A 23758-nucleotide genomic window follows, 5' to 3' on the forward strand; every position below is an offset into this window, starting at 1 on the left:
ACTCAACTTTATTAATGATGGTTTATTCAACAAAGTTAACCATGTGATAAGATAAATAATCATAAATACCTCTATGGAGTTGATTCTCAAGAGGTTTATAAATTTGATATAATAGGTAAAGGTTTATTTATATGGGATACTCTATTAAAAGGTGCTTAGAAAGGCCTTTTCTGGATTGTCAATTCTAATGATGCAACTCTTTATTGGATAGAATCTTGGGATCTTCAATATCCTATCCTCTCCTCCTCTCCTAGGCTTCATCTATTGAGTAATAATTTTTATGGAGGTTGGATGTTGCCAGGTTGCTAATTTTAAGGAATGATGTCAATTCGGGCATGCTTCCTTATTGTATTGAAGGATTTCAATAGTTGGCCTCCAAGTGGGGATTGTGAATCTTGTGCTATTCCTTCTTCTATTTTGGCTGACCAACATTTTTCTTCCTTATGTGCGACAAATACATTGGCTTCAAGTTTTTATCCTAAAGGAGCTTATTTTTTTCCTAGTTACTATTAGAAGTTAGATGTTGACACAAATGGCTTGGATATTTTACCTTGGTAGAAAGTGATATACAATAATTTTTGTTAGCCCAATTTTAATTTCTCTATTTGGCTTCTTAGTCAAAATTAATGTCCTACTCGGGATAATATTTAGAAATGATGTTTTCAAGAGCCTTCTAATTTTTTTCTTTGTGTGTTTCATGAGGAGCATTCTTCCAACCTTTTCTTTCAATATCTTTTTTGTTTGAGTCTCTATAATCAATGGTATAGATGTTGGAATTGTACTATTATCTTTGTTACTTCTTTGTACCATTTTTTAGCTCATTTGGGTTGGCCTCCTACTAAAGATTCATTTTTAGGGTTTCCTTTGGATATTGGTCCTATTTTACTCTTGTGGCAAGTTTAGATGGAGAAAAGTCACCATATTTTCTAAGGTTATTAGCATGTCATTGTGTATGTTTGGCATAATGTGTTCACTTTAGTCCAAGAGATTGGCTACTAAATTCTCTTTTTCTTGGCTCTTTCTTATGTGGATCTCATGGTTGTTCAACCTTTGGATTTTGGTAATTTTATTGGTTCATCTCATAATCCTCATTCTCAATAGTCTTTCTCTCGTAAGGTTAATAGAGATGACCATTGGATACCTCATGCTAAAGGGTTTTTTCTCAAATTAATATTAATGGTTCTTCTTGGGGTAATTTTGGACTAGTTGGTATTGGTGGTGTTAGTTGTGATAGATCTAGCTCTAAGAATTTCATCTTTTTGGTGGCTATTGGAGTTTGGACTAATACCCGAATGGAAGCCCATGCCCTTCTTGCTACATTTCAAAAATCTTGTGAGTTAGGTTGGAAGCATATTGTTTATAACATAAATTCTATGATTTATTTTCAAATCTCAATATAGTAATTATTCTAGGAGCTTTTCTTGGCTTCTCACATTGTTTGTGGCCTAAATTCATGATTTATCTTGACAATTTGATTCCATTTCTCTTTTTCATATTCCGCAAGTATGGAATGTTGTTGTTGATGTGCTCCCAATGGACAAAGATTTGGTAGTGTCATTCTCTTTCTCATGAGCATATAGCTTGGTTTTTTAGATCTTATTTAGAAGGATATGGGTTATTTATTATTATTCTCTTTTGATCTTTGCAAGCATCATGCAGTTTTTTATTTATTTGTTTGTTGGGAGACCATCTTGGATCCTTTTGTTTTTTTCTTTTGTTATAGATATGACTATTTGGTAGTCTTGTTGTATTATTTTTAGTAGCTTTGATTAATATTTTTTATCCTTTTCTACCAAAAAAGCATATATTATATAAAATATAATAATCTTATATCTAAACAATATAAAAAATTTCTAACAGTATGACCCATAATAACATTGTGTTCGAATAGTAAACAAACAAACTCTATAATCGTTTTTAATTTTAAAATTAATGTATTTTAAGCTAGTTTCATATTCAATTTATATATTATTGTTAAACAATTATGGTTCTAATGGAAAGACATTACAAGATAGTTATGAAATTATTTACTTTTATTAATGTTGGAAATCTTTTAAATTATATCATCAATATTGATGAATTATAATACATTCAAAGTCACTTCATTGCACAAGATCACCATAAATCACTTAAAACTAGCACATCAATCAAATTCCTAATATTTAAAAAGATGATCTAAAAGTAATTCTATATAGAATAGTTTATAATCCTATCAATCAATATCGACATGTAGAACTAGGCAAAATCTATATAATCTTCTTTAACTTTAAAATTAATGCATTTTAAGATGGTTTTGTATGTAATGTATATATTATTGTGAAACAATTATAATTCTAGTGGAAAGATGTTAAAACAAAAGTATGAAACTAGTGTCTTGAGTTAATGTTGCATATCTTTGAAAATAATCACCAACATTGATGAATTATAATATCTTGAACTTGTCTGATCATTTGTATATGATTATCATAATTGCCTTCAAATTATCAAATGGATCAAATTCTTAAAAACAAGAAAGAACATCTTAAAGTAAAACTATACATAATAATTCATGACCCAATGAATCAATATTGATATGCAGAAATAGACCAATTCAATATTGTCCTTTAATTTTTTAAGCTAATGCATTTAAATATTGATTTTGTATGTAATGTATATATTGTTGTGAAACAATTATAATTCTAAGAGAAAGACTTTTAAAAAAGTAGGAAATTATTCGCTTATATTAATATTTGATATCTTCTAAAATAATCATAATATCATATAATATAATTTATAATCCTACGAAGAAAACCTAAAAATAATATCATATAATATAATTTATAATCCTACGAAGAAAATACTGTACAAAATAATTATATAAAATATTTCTATATACATGATCAACAGCACTATACAAAATTCTCCTGTTAATAATTATACTAAAAGTGTACATTCTAAATAACCTAAAGTTCTCTTAAGAAAAGTTTATTTTCCACTGCTATATATATATTAATCAAACTAATCATATCACCGCTTGGCATGAGAGTAACGAAAGGAGGAGGTACATTGGCATGATTCGTAATAGATGCCGGAGATATTTTGATTGTCAAAATACATTGTAATATGGCTTCAGTAAAAGATGAGTAATCGTAGCCATTCATATTAATCAAGAGGATGAGGAAGAGTGGCTGTCTGCATCGATGATGGAGTATGTAGAATTAGAAGAAGAAGAAACTGAACAAACTTTGCGGATCTCCCCCTCACTTCCCGTCAACACATCAAGCTGAACCATTTTTAGCATGGCAACCACAAATGTTTCGAAGAAGAGACTCTCATTCGCTGCAAAGCTTGTAACTATTTCACTAGTGCTGGAGTCAGTATAGAGGGACTCGTCAGACGTAAACAGCACTTCTCCATTCACTAGGTCCACGTAATACTTATTGTCAAACACATTCGGAGTGCGAATGTCCAGATCAGTGGTGTTGACGGTGGTAGAAGAGGGGCATGTGAGGTAAAGTTCCTCAGCAAAACTCTCATTCAGACTGGAATCTTGTGTTGGGTAAAGTCTATCCACGAAGGACAAGCAATGGGCAAGTCCAAATGTGTGACCACCTGTCACAGAGCTTCAAATCGTTACAAATATGCATCACTTCATACAAAAACAATGGAGAATTTACTATATAAATTTTTCTCTTACTATTTTTCATAGGATATTAAATTACTTCTCTAATATTTTAGTATAGTTAAATGCTCTTTGTTGTGAACACAGTAGGCGATGAATGCCTCCAAAACCATTCCACAAGCAAACCTACCTGAGAGTGTCACAAGTTCAGAGTACTCAGTGAATCCTTTTTCTGCAAAAGCATTCATTAATGTAGACACATTTGACGCTGGACTGGGCAGACTGTCTAATGTCACACTCTCATTAGCGAAGGTCAAGCTGTCTCTCCTGCCCAGCGGTACTGCAATCTCCGGCCCTCCCGCCTGTTGATAGGAGTAATAACTTTAAAATTTCTTTGAAATTAATTGGGGATTGAAAATATACAGAAAGACCTTAAAAAAACGAGCTATGACAAGACTAAACGGTAATTTAGACTGTTTCATACATCATAAACAGTTATTGCCTACCATGTATACTGCGTAGGAGCCTGCTAATGCCAAGATGTCCGCACAGGACACAACTTCAGGGCATTCCTCTTCAACTGCATCCTTTATTAGCTGAATTATCTCCAATGCCTCCTCTCTTATTGTCAAGTTTGGAGCGTCTTCCAGCTCACTGCCCGTTCCATTTAGCAAAATAGAGGCGTCGCAACCCTGTCGAAGCAAATTAACGAGATTGTCAATTGATTTAGAGGAAAAATATTACATAACCAAACATAGTGCTGATAACATTTCAGAATGCTAAAAAGAAATTAGTAGCGAATGGATACCTGGACAAAGCAGTCGTGAAAAAGGAGTCTTAACAAACCGGGAGCCTGAGTGATATCTTCATTCAGAATTGACTCAACTGTTGTTTTAACTGTATCCTCCATATTGGGACAACTCTCTTCGTAAAATGTCCACGACAGACCATCAGCCACTGCCGACAAATCATTACTGTGTTTCATAGAAAACACATGGATTGCATCAGTTAAAATAAATAGACAAACCACCACAAGAGATTTCGCCATTTTGTCTATATCCTTCCAAGCATCTCTGCATATTGAGTCTCCATATCTGTCTTATATAGAATGTCGAAGTCTCGTGGAGTTGCTTCTAGAAATTCCAAGGAAAAGATGTGGAAAAATAGAGCAAATAGGAATGAATCTATAGTCTGTACGATCAGAAAATACGTGGCTGATTGAAAATGAAGAGTTGTGTGTACATTCATTACTCGCAAGCGTCGGATTGGAATTTTTCTTTGAAAAACTTTTAGTGGTGGGGCAGGCAAGCAGAATCAGAGCAGCTTTATTGTATATCGTACTCTGGCTTACTTGTTTGGCAAGTTATTTTTAAGGAACGTTTGGTTTGAATGTCAGCTAGGTGGTTTGGTGTTACATGCGCGTCTATTTCGAATATACTAGGTATAACTGGTCAATTCATTAATTTTAATTATACATTTTTACTTCTAGTGACATTTGTACGTACTTTTTTTATTTTCAATTAATTTATTGTTGAGAATGTGTTCAAAGAGAAAAATTAATTTATCTTTATTACTTTTATTTGATGTGTATGAATTAATTTTTTTAATTTGGACACATTCTGAATAAACTAACTGAAAATGAAAGGAAGAAATTTACAAGTCACTAGAAAGTAAGAAGCACAACTAATTAAAATAATAAATAGATTACTTATGGTAAGTTTAGAATAGACATGCATGTAACATTCGTACACACACATTGATTTGTTTAAATTTAGACAACTATATTTATAATTTTCAGTTGAGAAAAGTATAGAGAAGTTAATGTTCAATGAAATAATAAATGGTATGCTAGTAATAGAAGTTGATAATCCGTGTCATTTATTCTATCCCTCTCTTCATCAATATAGGTGTGACCACCAATGACAATAATGAAGAAAAAAAAAACTATAGAGGAATATCATTTAAATGAGCACTAAAAGATTTTCGATAAAAAGAAGAAATACAAAAAAATCTAAATTACTAAATCATACCCCTATTGACGATACTCAAAAACAAAACTATTGTAGCAATTCCCACCTACCTTGTCCCATGAATATTAAGAGAAGTCTAAATTAATTTCATCAAAAAAATACAAGAACATTTTTTTGGCCATAATCTATCTAACAATATTTACTAACATAATGATTAAAAAAATAAAGGCTTACTTCAATGAAAGTTGACGTATGAAAACTAAACTACAATCAACATGTGTTGATGATGAACATCCAACATTTGTATGTTCATCGTCAAATGTCAATATTAATATTAACATTTAGATATAAAAAATATTGTACATGCATATATATATATATATATATATATATATATATATTACTTTGAAATAAATTATTAACATGCAAAATCGAAATAGTTGCATAATTTAGAGCTATGTCGCTAAAAGTTGTAGGATGAATGATCTATTACTATAATTTTATTACATATAATTATTTAAATTATCTTTTGCTCATTAATGATTTTATAGGATAATACAAAAAATTGTATAAGTTCCTTATTGGAAATTAAATTTTAATTAATATTGCAATTGTTATCGATCAACTCATGAATCAAAATGTTACTCTAGTATAAATGCTTCTTCCTTGTGGCCTTGTCTACCATATTACTAAAACTCTAAGAGTATTGTATGCAATGTGTATGTCCTTAGCACCCTTGGACCCACAATCACATAAAAATCTATAATTATGATTATGACAAGCTAAGAATCTTAGCTTAGAAGCCTTGCCCTCAAGATCCTACGAAAATGGTGTAGTGTGTTATATTAAGTTATGTATAAGGGAACCAATTGACTAGAAAGCCTCCACCTCAATGCTCTCCTTCATAATAGAAGGGATTGTGAAATTTTGAATCTTTGGCCTACCTAGGGATCTTGGCATGTCATCTTAGTCATAATGTCTGCCCTCCTTATCCAATCTATAGTTTCTATCTCTACCTTTAATGTCAAAAAAAATTGGAATCTCATTGATGACAAACTCAAGATAGAGTTTTAGCAAAAATATTATGGGCCCTCATTATTGTTTTATGGGAGATGGTCAAGAACTATCCACCACCTATCTTAAAATTTCCCCCGTTATTCTTTTGTTTTTACACAATGGAAATGAACCTCTTAAAACTTACATGCATGGGTGCATTGGTTGTTTGATCAATCTATAGTGCACACAAATAACTCTCTCTCTCTCTCTCTCTCTCTCTCTCTCTCTCTCTCTCTCTCTCTCTCTCTCTCTCTCTCTCTCTCTCTCTCTCTCTCTCTCTCTCTCTCTCTCTCTCTCTCTAACACACACACACACACACACACACACACACTCATTTTTATGATAATATGGTAGAATAAAGTTATCATGTGTTCTCCATATGGTTGGACCACACATAAATATTTGACCACTAATGGAGTTTTTATGAGAAATAATAGATTCTAAGTATATTGCAAGGGCTCCCTAATGTGAAGTAGTTGAATTTATACTCTTTAATATACCAATAAATGTTTGGAGTTTTTTTAAAGTTTCAATTTAACTTAACAAATTTACTTGTTTTTCATGGCGAGGTCTATTAATAGATGGAGGAGTTCTAAAAGACTTAGGTTATCTCTTTAGTTGGAATTCACAAAGCATAGTTTGGTGAATTAGTGTTCGGGGTGATGAAGTATTTCTTATTCATAAAATTCAAAGAAAATGAATCAAAATAAATGAAAACTAATTTTTCATTTAAAACACTAAAAATGTAAAAAACACACGTCTTTGAACTTTGGTACATACAGGTGGTATTGTTCAAGCTTGATTTCACTGCATTACGAGTTCAATAAATTCAATATTAGACAAGATTGGCCTCTATCGATGTTATGCTTAACATAGGAAATACATGAGCACATTGCAATGCACTCATGTTATAATGTGTGTTTTGGCTCAGGTATCATCAATCCATAACATGAGCACATTATAATACATTCATGTTTTCCGTTTAATGAATAAAAAAATATTTATAACTACTTTTTAGTTTCCTTTGTTTGTTGAAACACTTAATAAAATTGATAATAAATTATAATCCACCAAAAGACAATCATGCTATTTCTTTTAATTCAATAACTCTTAATGAATAAAAGGTAAAGCATTATTTTTTTTGTAAAAATAAACATACTCTATACTAGAAGGGTTGCAAAATTTAAAAAAACTTTTACCAAAGAATAAAGTAAGAGAATCTATTTTACACCCTTCTATTAAGGAGTATATTGTAGAAGTGGAACTTTGTGAGACAAAAAGAAAACTTTTAGCAAAAGCAATGGAATATGATATTGGCATCAATGTCACATAATTGGTAAAAGGAATAGTGTTGCATACACATTACTAATGAAAAGAAGCCAAATAAAGTAGAGGTCGCAAAAACTATAAGAGTCACAATTTTTTAAGAACAATATTATTAGATTGAGAGAGAAATGGTGAAAAAATTGATTGTCATTATATGGTGAGGGCATTGTTTTATACAAAAGAATTAATAGTTGAAAACAACTAGAAACTGTAGTGATAGCTAGACTATCAAAGGTATTACACCAACATTTCTCACCTTAATACATTGATCCTGCATGAATCAAATTCATCTACCCTAGGGACCCCCCATTAAGGCTTAGACAACAAAACTTGTTGATTACATTAAATAAATACACGTGTTTGAGAAGATATTTCCCTAAAGAACTAAATCTTGAATCAAGTGGAACTACCCGAAGTTGCTTCTTGAACCTTATAAAGGTGTAGCTCCAAGCTAAATCCTTAAGCTCTCAGTCTTAAACTCTCAAATCACAAAAACTAAAATATTCTTGACAACAATCCTCCAAGTTGTCTCTTGATCCTCATAAGGGTGATAATTCTCAATCACAATATTGTGATGTCTTTGAGAAACCATCCATACTTTAGCTCTTCACTAAACCTCAAATCTATCTCTAAAACATAACCTTCACAATACATGCATTCTTTAAATTAGTTAGGATCAACAAAGAAATAAATAAGGAAAGAAAAAGACTAAATTCAAAAACACTTCTCATTCAAAGCTTCATCTCAAAGTGAGAGGCTAACTTGAGATGAAGGAAATCCTCCATCCTTCGATGCCACCAACCTCCAAATTTACCCTATTACACTATATCCATTTGATGTTACTTTAATCTCTCCGATAACACAAGCACGTGAGTCTTTGGGGGCCTCATTAGGTGTAGTAAAAATGGACCTAAAAGTCTAAGCATAACTATTGGAAGATCCATTCAAGGTTAATAATTGTTTGAAGATGCATTCACACCTTCAAAGGTTTTGTCAATTGTAGAATGGATGATTCCATAAGCACAAGAAAATATTTGACATATGTGTAATCATGATTAAAATATTTTGTCAACCTCAACCAATACTGAATTTATATACCTACAAAAATAAAATGCATCCTTACTTTCCTTATCACTCCAAAAGCAAGACACAGCTCCTTATATATCAATTTAGCACCTTAGCCAATGACACATAATATTTATTAAAGAAATTAAAACTTTAACATTTACTTTATTTAGTTCATAAGACTATAAAATTATGCCCAAACATTTGCCTCTTCTTTCTCCTTCGAAAAAGTTATAGATAGGTAGCCTAAACTAGCTTTAACAATCAATATTGTCTTGGATACAGTTTTGTCAAAAATTTACTAACATATAGTTGTGATTATACCATCAAATCAAATTCAAATTAACTCTATTAAATCCTCAATCCTAAGAAGAAATACAATTGATAAAATCTTAACGAGCTCAGTCATCTTCTCACGCTGCACACAGAAAGCAATTGACATCTCCAAAGGTTTCATACAATATCTTATCATCACGCCTTCACACAGCCTACATCACCCTACGCTCTGATACCAATATGAGAGAGAAATGGTGAAAAACATGATTGTCCATTAAATGGTGAGGACATCATTTTTTACAAGAGAACTCACAGTTGAAAACAACTGAACAACAATTGCGCAGAAACTGTAGTGTCAGTTACACTATCAAAGGTATTACGACAACAAAGATGTGTATTCAGGAAACAATTTGGTTCAAAACTAGAGAATATATAACAATAGGCTGCGAGGGTTTTTAATTTTAAATTATGGTTTTCTTTTCAAAAGAATCTTTAACAAAGAATAATTAAGATCTATCTTACGGAGTGTGTCTAAGAAGTTATTGCATAAATTTCATCAAGATATAATAGGAGGATATTTCCTCACTTCTTGGATTTTATTACAAATCCATATTTGTAGAATGCCATGAGTCAGATAGAAGATTCCCAAATTATTAATTATACATTGGAAAAAATAAATGATTCAATGCCTTGGAGGTCCCTTACAAAATATGAATTAAAGTTGTTTTACGAAAGTAGAGTACACAAGAAGTTATTTTTAAATTTTAAATCTTTTTACTAGATTTGGAGATCAAGAGACTATAATATCTTGTAATGCAAAATCATTTTTGGTACTAGAATCTTTGAATGTTCTATGGAGTATGGAATTTACGTAAAGGAATTGTTAATTTACTATTCATAAGACAATAATTTTGTAGATTGAATGAGCAAAATTATTATTGAAATAATAATAAGATTGCAGTAAAATAATAGAGGTAATGACATTGAAAAATAAAATATTTCTTATGGAACGATCAAGTTAATCCAACTAAAATAATTGGGACATTCTTATATGTACTGGTATATGGTAAAATATGCATTTGATCAATATCTATGTAAGTCTTGGCTCTATAATTGATAAAGAGACTAGTAGTAGAAGAATATGGAGCAATGTAAGTGAGGATGTGGATCTATTGGAAGTAAAATAGAAAGCAATCCATAAAATATTTTATAACTTGATATCAACAAATATTCACGTGATGGTTTGTTTAGTGATCATTTGAGCCCAATTTCAAAGTTGAGGATTTAGTACTCAAATGGAAAGAAAAAGAAGCAATGCCCAATTGTCATTCCAAGTTTAATTATCTTTAGATCAATCCATATACCATAATTACATGGAATGGTTACAAATTTTTTTATCTTATGAGTAAATCTATTGCTATCCTTAATATCACTATGAATGGGATATACCTCTTGAACATTATGAGCAAGATGTAGATTTCCCAATATCTTTTATATGTACTAGTGATGCTATTTTATTATTTATGTATTTTTTCATTCTCTAAAAGAGTTATAATGGCTTTTGTAATATTGTTTAGGTCATTTGCCATTGCTGCAAATTTTAAAATTTTAATTAGATATTTTAATTATGCACAAAGTAGACAAGATAAAAATTTCTAAATTTTGAAGACTTGGAAACCTCTTGACTAGAGCACCCACCACATATCTCCAACACTTTCTGGCTAAATTGTGGAGAGACAAACCTATAGGACCTCTTGATTATGAAACTACATCCTTCATTGTGCATAAACAACCTCAAATGGGGCACCCAACAAACTAGTATGCTATTATTAGGTCTTGTTTCCAACTACAAGTTCCTTTATGTGTCCTCTCTCTAGATATGAGCTATATTGTTTCTTTTCTATTTTGTATTTCATTGTCATCATTGAAAGTTGCCATTTTCTTATCATTTCATCTAGAGCTTAAATATACATTCCAATATCAATTTCTAATTGCATCATTATAAAAAAAGGAACCAATCAATGAATCTATTTAGCTCCTTTCAGGACTATAGTTAAGGCCTTTTCATTGTTACCTAATCTTAGTTTGCATCCAAAGGCTAGGATCTCATTTTCCAACCAATCTTTTTGGTGAACTTGACATGTCTTATCTTTGCATAATCTTTGACTTAGATATTTAGATCTGCTCTATTTACATAATTTTTTTAGATTTAGGTGCAATTATTTTTAAAATTTACTACTTATCTTCAAGTACATTGGTTAATTAGTAATAATATTGATATCTCATATTGTTTATTTAGCTAGTTAATTAATCACAACATTTTTATTTCACATAATTTAATAAATTGGTTGATCAACTACATTATTGCTATAATTGAATATCACTTAATAAATTGGTTAATTGATTGGATCAGTGCTATGTCAATTTACGTTTGCAATTAATTTTGTGAGATAAACCAATGAATTAAAAAAATTTAGCAATTTCCCTCCATTTCCTTCTAGTTTTTTCTATATTGTTTTTTATGAACAAGTGTGTGTTTGTGGAGGTTATATTTTTATGAGTTTCATAGCCCATTGTTCTTAATATGAGATTCATGTGAGAATAATTTAATCACTTATGGCTTCCCATGTTTTAACTAGTAATGGTGTTAAGCTCGAATTGCACGTTCAATTATTCTCACAAAGAAACATAGGAGAGAAATCTTCCCTCAATCCAACATACATCTTTCCTAATGTATGTAAAAATAATTACCTCATGCCTCCCTTGATGAGGATGACCTTTCAACTATAGTTTCTAATGAACAATTAATGAATCTTGACAAGGAATGGGAAGGCATTCCATAATTTGTGAGTGGAGGAAATTTGTCTAGAAATCCAATCCCCTTGATTGAAAGTCAAAGGAGATTGATGCAAGGTGATTCATGTGTTGTGGATGTTCTATGTAGCATATATCAAATAGCATATGTAAACACAATGACTATATATCTATTTATGTAGAAGTTATTGCATATGCTATTGCTCAAAACCAAGTTGAGATCTAAGTGCCAACCTACAACAATACCATCTATTCCTACATATACAACCTCTATTATGTGTACCACTATACAAAATGGTAATGTCATCCATGTTAGTAATTTATCTAATCCTATTAATCAATATACCTATGTGCTACTATCCATCACTATCCCTTTTGATTCCCAAAACACTCATCAACCATCTCATCCTCTCACTTGCCATAATAGTCCACATACTTACCGTACCATTCCTTCCAACCCATCATCATAATTGAGCTTTTCACAAAACAATTCACCTATCAATACTGTCATAAGCTAATTATTCAAAGATATGTCATCATTATAGTAAAAATTGGCCAACATAAGGCAAAACCAGCCCCACTCAAATCTTAAAATCATATTGCAGAAGTAGTCCACTTTCTTTTTTCATTCTTAATAATATCATTCCATAACACATGGGTGTACTTTGTTTTGAGAAATGCAATGGGAAAAGTGACCCTAACAATCATGTATCAGCATTTCATTCTTTATGAAGCAATTTCATTCTTTAGGATGCTCTTCTTGCAAAAATATTCCCTCGATCCTTGAAAGAAACTATTTTGGATTGGTTTTTCTCTTTTCCTAATAATTCAATTTATAATTCTTCACATCTATTTAATCAATTTTTGTAATATATTCAAAACAATATTGGGCCACAAGTTACACTAACTGATTTAGTGCATTGTAAACAAGGTGTGGAAGAGAAAGTGGTTAATTTTATTGATAGACATCAAGCTTTGTATTTGCAAATTTCTTATTCTCTTCTTGTTACTAATATTCAATGATTTTTTATGAGTAATTCATAACTTCATAGTAGATATAATATTTTGTTCATTGAATTTCCATCATTCACACAATTATGCACAACACTTCACAAGTATCAACTTTTATAAAGTCAACATGAAGGTTCTTCATCTACGAATCTAGTTGAAAACCTTGAAGTGGTTCCTCAAAATTATAATTAGGGATTTAAAAAATAATAACTTCATTATGATAAACCCAATCTTTTAATAACATTGAAACTTGAGTTGCAGATAGAACATCTCTAATTATAGTTCACAACTCTTCTAGACTAGAGAATGACAATATTACACATCTTTTAAATCCTTATATTTTATTATCCTTCAATTATTAAACAGAGAACTAGTTAAACTTCCCCCATTCATCATGTAGATATTTTCAAACCTTTACCTCCTAGACATTTTGTAAATATCATCGTGTATTGTGCAACATGATACTGATTTCAATCTATATGTCTTAGATGTGAAGTTTAAGACCTCATTGAATTTAATATCATATAAGTGGATGGTGAAAATGATATCAAGAATAAATTTGTAGAACTTCCTAATCAAAACTTGCAAATCTTTACCATTATTTTTTCATAAATATTGTTGAGTCTACTTTTGATTATGTAAACATGGATTGTCAAAGCAACCAAGTCGAACATCTAGTGAATATGGCAGAACCTTGTTCGAAACAAGAGAAATCTAACATAAACTTGAATATAATATCATCTTTACCCAAAGTGATAATCCAATGCATGCACCTTATAGACCACTATACATTAGTACTAGAATTAATAATGAAACCACATATGGGGTGCTTATTGATCCAATATGTATAGATAATGTGGTTACAGAAGAATTCATTTACACATGTGAGTTACATCAAGAAAATTATGATAAATTTTAAGTCCTAGTTAAGTTGCATGATGGTTTCATTTATCCCACCATTATTTACATTACTCTTTAAGTTTATGTTGGATATAAAATCTTAGATGTTCCTTTCATCATTATCCTTACCTTGGACCAAATTTATGTGAAGTTTGGTCATGTGTGTCTCAGGTCTATGAAGGAAGTACCTTTTGTAGCCCAGAAGTGTTTGATCAGGAAAGCCCCTCTTGAATACAACAATTATTTTCCTCATTTTTGTGTGCATAGGTTTATATCCAACAAAAGAGAATGTTAAATGTGCACATAACAAACAATAATAGACATTCCTAGATTTCAAATAGGTGAAAACTCGTAGACAAGGGCACCCAACACACATGTTCACCACTTTTTGGATAAATTTTAGAGAGAAAAACCTAGAAGACCTCTTGGCTATGAAGTTGCATCCTTCAGTTTACAAAAACACCCCCATACTATGGTCTAGCAAACTAACTTAGCATTTTTCGGCCCTCTTCATAGCTACAGGTTCCTTTCTATATCTTCTTTCCAAATCTAAGCTATTGGGTTTATTTTTTATAAATTATTTCATCTTTATCACTGAAAGTTATCTTTTAGTGTAGATCTTGAATAAAAATTCCAATCACAATATTATCAAAAAGGGAACAATCAATCAAAGAGTTCAACTATACTTTTAGGACTGTAGTTAAATTTTATTCATTGCCCCCAATGATTTTGTGTGAAAATTGAGATCTTAGTTTACATCTATAAGGTAGGATCTTATTTTCCGACAAATCATTTCCAATAAGATATTAGAAACTTCTCTTTTCTTTTTTCTAATTTGGATCTATGTAACCTAGTAAGTGAGAGCATCATCCTTGATTATATCCCTTCAATGATCTTTGAACAAATGCATAACTACCTCATTAAACTTATCTCTTTAAAGGAGGTAGAGTCATGTGCATTTTAGATGAACAAAGGGAAGGCTCTTGGGATTGATGATTCTCCCATTGAATTTTTACAGTATTTTGGGGAAATATGGAAAAGTTATTTACCTGAGATTGTTTATAATTCTTTGGTAAATAAATAGATTCCTTAGACTATCAAATCTATTTTCGTAGTGCTTATTCCAGAAAAGGGAGTCTTCAAACTTTTTTTTTACATGTTTATTTATTCCTACATTATGACTCAATTGTCTTAGTCATCCAATTATGACTTTTACTTGAAACAATGTTCTCTTGGTGGATGGATCCATTGTTCACGTAAAGTTTAGAGAAATTTGATATAGTTTTTAAGTGGAGATCATTTTTATATTTTGAAATCTATTAAAGTTGTACATTTTCAAATAATTCATTTTATTGGCAATTTTTTCTTTCTACCTAAGTTATGATTATCTCTGATATTTTTCTATGAAATTAGGTTTTTTCCAACAAGTTGACTTTACAATTGATCAATTACTAGACTCTTTTAGATCATTTAAACAATGTACCATGAATAATTGCATGTGCACCTCCACTTCATCACTTCATCTTTCGTCCCCACATAAGAACTGAAGGCAATGTCAAGACAACAACTCTGAAGGCAATGTCAAGACAACAACTCTGAAGGCAATGTCAAGACAACAACTCTAAGCAATATTACTAGTGTTAACTAGTCTCCTCCCGTGTAGTATGTTCATAAGCCCTCTTTTATATCATACTAATAACATAAGGAAGCTTGACTAAGTAAAACAACGAGCCTTAATAATTTATGTGTTGTGAAAATCTTGATGATTAAAAAATAACATAAACAAAATAATAAAAATAATACGTAGTTGAGATCATATTCCCAATGGCCAGAAATTTATGTGGTGGGGACAATCCAAGCTGGATTACTAGGAACAAACGCCCTTAGGCCTTGTATACTAAGTAGAATATAGATTACATGTCTCAAATTGGACAGTAGGCGCACACTCTCACTGCTAAAAAAGTAAAGATCGAAAAGATATGCCTTCCAATTGTGCCTTTCATGGGTAATCGTACCCTTGACTTTGTAGCCTTCCACTTTATTATACGCGTCGAATGGATTTCCATGTCCTGAGTGGCTGTCACTATAATGATATTGAAAACTAGTAAAATTTATTCCAAAGGTTGGCACCAGATGTCATAAATCGACCTTCATTGACTATTTAGTGTGCAGGTAGGGCATCTACTTCCTCCACCGGTCAGTGGGCCCTGTAGCCCTTTATACTACGGGCTCACCGACTTCAACTCAGGCCATTATTTTATATAGCATGGTCGACTGATTCTTCCTCACTTTAGTTTGTCACGCGTTTCCTGTCATGGAAAATGTAAGGTCATCGAGTATGAAATTGGTAATATGCTCGGACAGCATGCACATTACATTTGCTTTTTTAAAATCATGCTTTAGGGGAGCCCATGAGAGGACCACAAAATCTCTGAGGATATGCTTATATTCATTATATATTCTGCATAATAATGAATCACTTTAACGTATCAGGAGAATGAATATGGGCGTCTCGATATACTGGACAATTTTATATAAAATATGAAGCGAACAAAAATAAAGGTAACATGTTTGTAATAAATACTGTTGATAATACCTATGATACATATGAGTATTCAGTATCCATGGAGGATGTCATTATCAAACATTGATAGTGCATATATCACCAGAAACTGAAAAACAATTATAATCTCAGCTTTTTCTTTTTAGCACTAGATTAGTTTATATAGAAAACCGTATCCCTGGATGTCTTCTGACGGATTGCTCCTTGTATATGCTGCTTCAGTCCTGCTACTATATAGCAATCAATTTGAAATTTTTGAAACCACCCTGTGCTGCATGGTTTGATTCAGCACTGAGGCAATGTATATTAAAAAAATTAGATTCAGCAGCAAATTTGCATCTTCCTTTTTCATCTTCTGAGCTCTTTTGGTAATGACAGGAAATCTTTTAGAAGTCCGTCCAATTTCTCAAAAGCATCTTCTTCGTTTTTAGGACCCTTTCGAAATAATATAACAAATATAACAACATAATAAAATTGCTGGAATATTTAATAATTCCTTCTCCTTGCATAGTTTTTTGCTTTAATTTTTTTTAACTTTTCTGTTTTGATAAAATAGTAGGAGAGATGGATCAGTAGTTGTGAGGGCTAACTTCATCAACATGTAGTCATCACATGGAATATCATTAGACTTCAGTTTTGTTAGAAATGTGAAATGGAGATTTAACAATCTACAACTATAGTACCCCTTCTCGATCGGACTTATTAGATTGATATTATGTTGCAGTTTATTTTTCAGTTGATACTTTATTGCTAGACATTATTCAGACATTTTGGATATTATTTCATGTTATCTGGATATAAGATGTATAAGTTATTTCAGTATTTCAGTGCTTGTGATTGTAGCAGTTATGGATTATTGCATTGAACTGACATCTTACTTTACCTATGCGATGTGTCATTTATATGTTGCGTGTCTGAAATTGTATTGGATGCAAGGGGACGATTTTTCTTCACTCACTCCGATGAGATAGGGAACGTCACAAATCTCCTTCATCGGTGTGTGTGCCGTGTATTCTATATTCATATACATGCAAGTGTGGTTCGATGATGCAGGATATTGTAGGTACAAGTATCGGGTAGGTACGAGGTATCGTCTCCACCTAGCTTCACAGGTCTGAGCATGCCTTATATGTCCGATGGGAGTGGAGGAGATAGCTATTGACCCTAGTTCTTACCCTCAGTCTACTCTTGTGAGTGTCATCAGTCGGTCGTTCATTCCTTTTGTTTGACCTTCGAGTCTTCTTGTATTTCCTCAATTTGCGTGCCATAGTGGTTCGGTTATTTATTTAAGTTTAAGTTGTCATTCATTGTTGGTAAAAGCAATTTATTCAATATTATGCCTTTATGTCTTGAACCTAGCTTATTTGGTTAATTTATTAGATCTAAATCTATAGTTGTTTATTTTGGAAAAGTAATCATGTTTAAATCAAACGGAAGAAGTAAAATAAATAAAGTTAATTGCTTTTAAGAAAAACAAAATAAAGTTAAATTATTGATTTCTATTTTAGTTGAAAAGTTGATTAAATTTCTAAATGTGAGAAATGTATTTTTTTTTTCAAAAAAATAGAAATTCCCCTTTATTTTTGGAGGAATATGGAAAAAAGTCAATTGTTGTTATTTAAATGTTTTTTAATAGAAAAATATTTCAACCTAAAAGATTAGGTTAAAGTATTTTTCCTATTTATCCTTGTAAATATTTTTGGAAGGATATGCTTTTCTGGAGGAGAAAACAAATTCTAGAAAAATTTCTTGGAAGGAGGATTTTGGGTTTTGATTTGGCTTGGAATTCTGTTGAAGCTCACAATTCTTCTTGGGAACTCCAGAGGTTGGTTGAATTCTTCTTGTTTATTTTAAAATAATCCATGCTTCTTTCCAATTTCTGATTGTTGTTAAAAGTTTGGTTTTATGAGTATTGGGTTATGAATTTTTGTTTGCCATGAGATTGTTGAAAAAAAAATCCCATCAATTTGGTTATCAAATTTCAATCTCAAACTCTCCAAGCAATTTCATAATTTAAATTATGTTTTTCATTTTGTTTATGCAAGAAATTCATTGTTCCTAGTGTTTGTAGTTGGGTTATTTTTGTGTTTTTGAGTAGAGATATGCTGGCAAAATTTTGCCAAGTTTTTCCCCCAAATAATTTCTTCCTGGTAATTTCCAGATTGGAAAAATAATTATGAATTAGATTTCTTCTTGTCCATTCTTGTTTGAGCAAAAAAAAAAATTCAATTGGAGAATGGAGATCAAGCTTGTTCCCATTCAATTTGATTTTAGGAATGAATTGGGTTGATTTGGGAGACTTCTTCCTATCTCTGTTTTTTGTCTCAGAGGTTTTATTGCTTGGTAAACAAAAATTATTGCCAGTGATTAAATTTAACATTCTATTTGTTCTAAAATTTGTTTAAAAGATTAATTGGTGATTGTTCTATTATTTTTTATAACAGAGATTTACCTCTGTATTTCAATTTTGTATGCTCTGTGATTATCTGAGTTTTATTTTTAAAAAAAAATTTAATAGAAAAACATTGAAATTAAAAAAAAATTAAAATGGGGTTTGGGGCAATGGCGAGGAGCTGGGCTCAACCTAGCCCACGCACCCCTTCCCCTGTAGCTTGTTGCGTCCCCAAGCTTGGGGTTGCAGCAAGCGTTGCTACCTCATGCTTGGGGCAGTAGCACTTGCTGCCATGGAGGCCTTGGGCCCCACATGAAACTTGGTTTTTATTTATTTTTAAATATTTTTTTTAAGTTAAAAAAAATAATATATTAATGTTAAAATATAATAATTAATGTTATTTTTAAAAATAAATAATAATATTATTGTTATTTAAAAAAATAATAATAATATTAATATTATTTAAGTTATTTGTTATTAATAATGATATTAATGTTAATTAATATTACTTCTATTTAGTGATTAGTTCTATTTTTTCTTTGTACTTTGGAAAATATATAAAAATAAATGGAAGTTATTATTAACTTTTGGAATAAAAGTGAAAATGGTTAAATTAAATATTAATTTTCTTTATATAAGTAATCTAATATAATCATATGATATTATATTCAATGAATATATATTATATTGGGATTATTTTAAATTATTTTATATATCTGTTTAAATTTGATTTAAATGTTGACTTGGTTATGGTTGATTTGGTAAATTATAATTTAATCATAATCAATTGATTGGAGTTTTAAAATTTTAAATGTGGTTCCAATTCAACCTTATTAGAAATGTGACTTCATCATTTCTTTATGTTAAATAGATGTGATTTCTTTATTTCCAGAAATCTTTTTTGCAAGTATTTTATGCTGTTGACTGCTTAAAAGAAAGATTGCTTGTGTAGGATCTTGTGTTAATAATATTTGCAATCTAGTTGTTTAAATGTCATTGCAATATTGTTAAAGTTGTCATTATGTCGTTGATGTTTACCCCTTAGTCAGGTGTCGATGTTTAAACCCTAAGGATGTGAGCCATTATGTGTTATGTTCCTAATGGTCAATCCTGGGTTTATGATTGTGAGTCCTTCACCTGTGTAATGTCAGGATTAGATATGGCTATCAGTTTTGCCATAGAGTTCTCATAGAGAGTCCTATCCTATTAGTGTCCTAGTAGAGAGAGTGGCTTTCGAGCAGGGGCCACACCCAAAGTGGATGGCAGGATAACCCCTCGAAAGTCAGCAATTAAGTGATAACCTAATAACTTGATTAGGGGGTGGGTAGTTATTAAATTAATTAAGATAATGTACCCCGCACATGGTTGAGTGATTGTATAGGCTCAAGGTGTTTGGGAAGGCCTGGAATGGCAAACCTACCGCCTTGTCCTCACAAAAGGTTGGTAGGGTCCACATGATGCTTAGATGGAGTCGAGGGTTTAGGAGAGGTTACCAGGATAACCCAAGATGGGGGCCGGGACCTATGGAGACCTACCTAGGGTAACCATCTTAAGCCATGTGATGACACTCTCTCTTTAGGGTCACTAGTGTTTTGTGAGTTGAGTCACTTGAGTACTGCGGAGTCGTGTACTGTTGTACTTATTTTATTCTTGCTTTAGGGTCTTCTACTATATTCTAGCATGGTGGGGTGGTTCCATTATGGGATCACATGGTCGGGTGGTAGTGCCACTTCCCATCGGATATCTTGTTGTTACCTTCATGCGAGGATTGGCTTCGCCAATGTATTTTGGTTCATGCTTCGTGTATCAACTCATGTTCTTGATATTGTACCTTTGAGGCCTGTGTGGTCATTGTATCAACAACTTTGTAACCTTTGTACTTTATTGTTCTATGGAAGCCATGTAATTTATGGAATGTTGTAATTTAAAGTTCAATGGATTGTATGTATTTCAGTTACCTTTCATCTTATGTATAAATGGATCATTGGAAGCATATATGTTGTAACTCTTTGAACCTATCTATTTGAAAATGGTTTATGAATTTGAGTTAATTTATCGTAATTGATTTTCCCTAATTTAGATGGATCATTGGATTAACATTGTGATGTAGTTTTAATTAGAAGTAATCTTCGTTGGTAACCCTTTAGGATATCAATGATAGACTTCCGCTTGTGTTATTATTTGTGCAAGTTATAATTAATACACTTAATCTTTAAAAAAAAAAAATTATTTCACCCTTTAGTTGCCTTGTAGTGTTGCAATCCTTTAGGGTTCCTGGCGGGGCATTACAACAACTAAGGTTTGAAGACATAACTCATCATGTAACTCATCAAAATAACGTGTATAGTGTAAAGTTTCCAAAAAATGACTTTTTAAAGATTCGACCAAAACTTAATCCAAAAATCTCTAGTGGTTGAATAAAAAAATATCATTTGTAATTAGTACAATATCGTACTTTTATGTAAAATATAACTTATATGCAACTTAAATAGACCAAATGTCTATTAGTTATCATAAATGTGTGTTATCTCTAAGTTTAATATCCAATACCAAAGGAGCAATAGTTGAACACACACAAAAAAAAATTGTAGTTATAAAAACAACATATTATATAAAATACTCTGTATTTGGGTTCAGGCCCTCTCCCTGCTTACTTTAATCAAAACATATTATATAAAATACAACTTATATTGAACACAAAGTGACTGATTGCTGAATACAAAATACCTTTGGAAAATCCCTCAAATTTCATAGAGAAAAACAAGTTATTTATTGTGTTCATCTTTTATATTTGTGACAAGATAAATTATTAATATGAAATACTCCAATGCATATACATTGCCACCCTGATAGTTGTACACATAAGAATAATATTTTTTCACTATGATAACAATACCTATTTAAGTGTGTATCTCATTTTATAAATGACACACTTATAGTGGATAGCTATGATATTTTATTTGAAACAAAAAATGATTTATTTCACTTCTTAATGAATGTATTTATGCCTTTTTTATATAACAATCATAGGCTCTCTTGTGTTCAAGTATTGGTCCATTTTGACCAACATTTGACAATTTTTTTGTTTACATGTGGATTACTTATTTACAAAATATAGTATAAATATGTGGCAAGAATGGATATTATAAGCACAATTGTTATAATGACGATTGGACCTATACAACTACTGGCCCCTCTCCCCTAGTTCGTAAACATTGTAAACTGCAATTTTAGATTTTGTTATAGCTTTTAGGTTTTTGTTTTATTTCTAATAATGCAAGTTTTTCTTGATTCTAGAACTGTTTGGATGTATCCAAAGTCTCTATATAATGAGGAAATTGTAAGTCATTCATTATCTGTTAATCTAATAGTTGATATTTTGATTAAGAAACTTATATGAATCAATAGAACAATTTATATATGATTCAATTTTATATTTCTTTAAAAAATGAAAAGATAATATTTTTATGCCAAATTTCATAGATAGTTCAATCGCCATAACTGATCATTTTAATAGATCCTATATGATTAAATCAATTAACATTTCAACGAATTATCAAATCAATAAACAACATGATAATTAGATAAAATTTATAACATATCAATGTATTTGCTATGGAAAGTGCAAAAAATATTAATTACACATACATTTGGAACCGTTAACATCCTACAATAGGAAATACTTATATTTCAGTTACAAGAGATTATAGTGCTCAAATCTTGAAGTGTTGGAGAGGAATGACGTGCATAATTTGAGTTGTAAGAGTGTGAAAGAGAGAGAGAGAATCATTGTGATTCTTTTCTACCCATCCTTGAAGCTAGTGTTTGCTAGGCATTCTTCCAACTATAGAATCCCAATCCTTGAAGAAGGATCTTGCAGTCTATAGCAGAATATCATGAAGGCATCTAACCCAACATGTTTCTTAATCATGAAGGCATTCATATATTAATGCTCATGCATACAAATACAAAAAATGGCACATTTTCATCTAACATGATATGATAGAGAATGTTCAATGATCAAATCTAGCACATATTGACTAATCATTGAATACTTGTATGAAATTATATGGATGTGAATGAATACAAGTATGATGGCCAGCTATTACAGTGACGACCTCAACAAAAATTAATGTTAGCTTCATGTAATGTTCAGAATAAAAATCTAAATTATTTATAGCGTTGATAATAGCATAGAGATGTGTAGAAAACAATATATATAATAACTAGCAATTGCACCTTGGTGTGCAATGGGTACGCTTAAGAGGTGTGGAATATTAATTAGGAATGATTTTATTTTATTGCATATATTTGTGCTATAAAAGATATCAATTGGTAGCATGTTTAGCAAACGATGTAGTTTATGAAACAAAGTTCTAAATGGAGAAGTGATAACTTCAAATCAATTATACATCCACTTATAAGGATCAAAAGATTATTAAAATAAAACTCTTGATTCAAGAAGATAACTAGGTTCCATTACCAAATATGATCAAGTTGAGAGAGAGAGAGAGAGAGAGAGAGAGAGAGAGAGAGAGAGAGAGAGAGAGAGAGAGAGAGAGAGAGAGAGAGAGAGAGAGAGAGAGAGAGAGAGAGAGAGAGAGAGAGAGAGAGAGAGAGAGAGAGAGAGAGAGAGAGTCACAATTAAAGAGAGATAAGAGGGAGGGATAGATTAAGATTGAAGAGATAAATATATGTTTGAAATAGTTTATGAAATTAATAGGCCTTTTTATTGAACCCATTGTGTAGTTATATTTGAATGTAAACCATGTTTGTAAGTTTGA

At 31.2% G+C, this 23758-nt stretch overlaps 1 protein-coding gene across 1 annotated transcript; it reads right to left on the reverse strand.

The window, feature by feature from the left end:
* Positions 1–2975: 2975 nt before the first annotated feature.
* On the reverse strand, positions 2976–4687 carry LOC131076106 (peroxidase 12). Its single transcript, XM_058013154.2, has 4 exons — positions 4410–4687; positions 4108–4293; positions 3792–3963; positions 2976–3591 (listed from the first exon to the last, which is right to left on the reverse strand). The coding sequence occupies exons 1-4, from the start codon at positions 4647–4649 to the stop codon at positions 3146–3148; spliced, it is 1044 nt and encodes a 347-aa protein (XP_057869137.2). The 5' UTR covers positions 4650–4687; the 3' UTR covers positions 2976–3145.
* Positions 4688–23758: the final 19071 nt, after the last annotated feature.

Source organism: Cryptomeria japonica, chromosome 10 (genome assembly GCF_030272615.1).
Source record: "Cryptomeria japonica chromosome 10, Sugi_1.0, whole genome shotgun sequence".
In the NCBI taxonomy this organism is placed as follows: domain Eukaryota; kingdom Viridiplantae; phylum Streptophyta; class Pinopsida; order Cupressales; family Cupressaceae; genus Cryptomeria; species Cryptomeria japonica.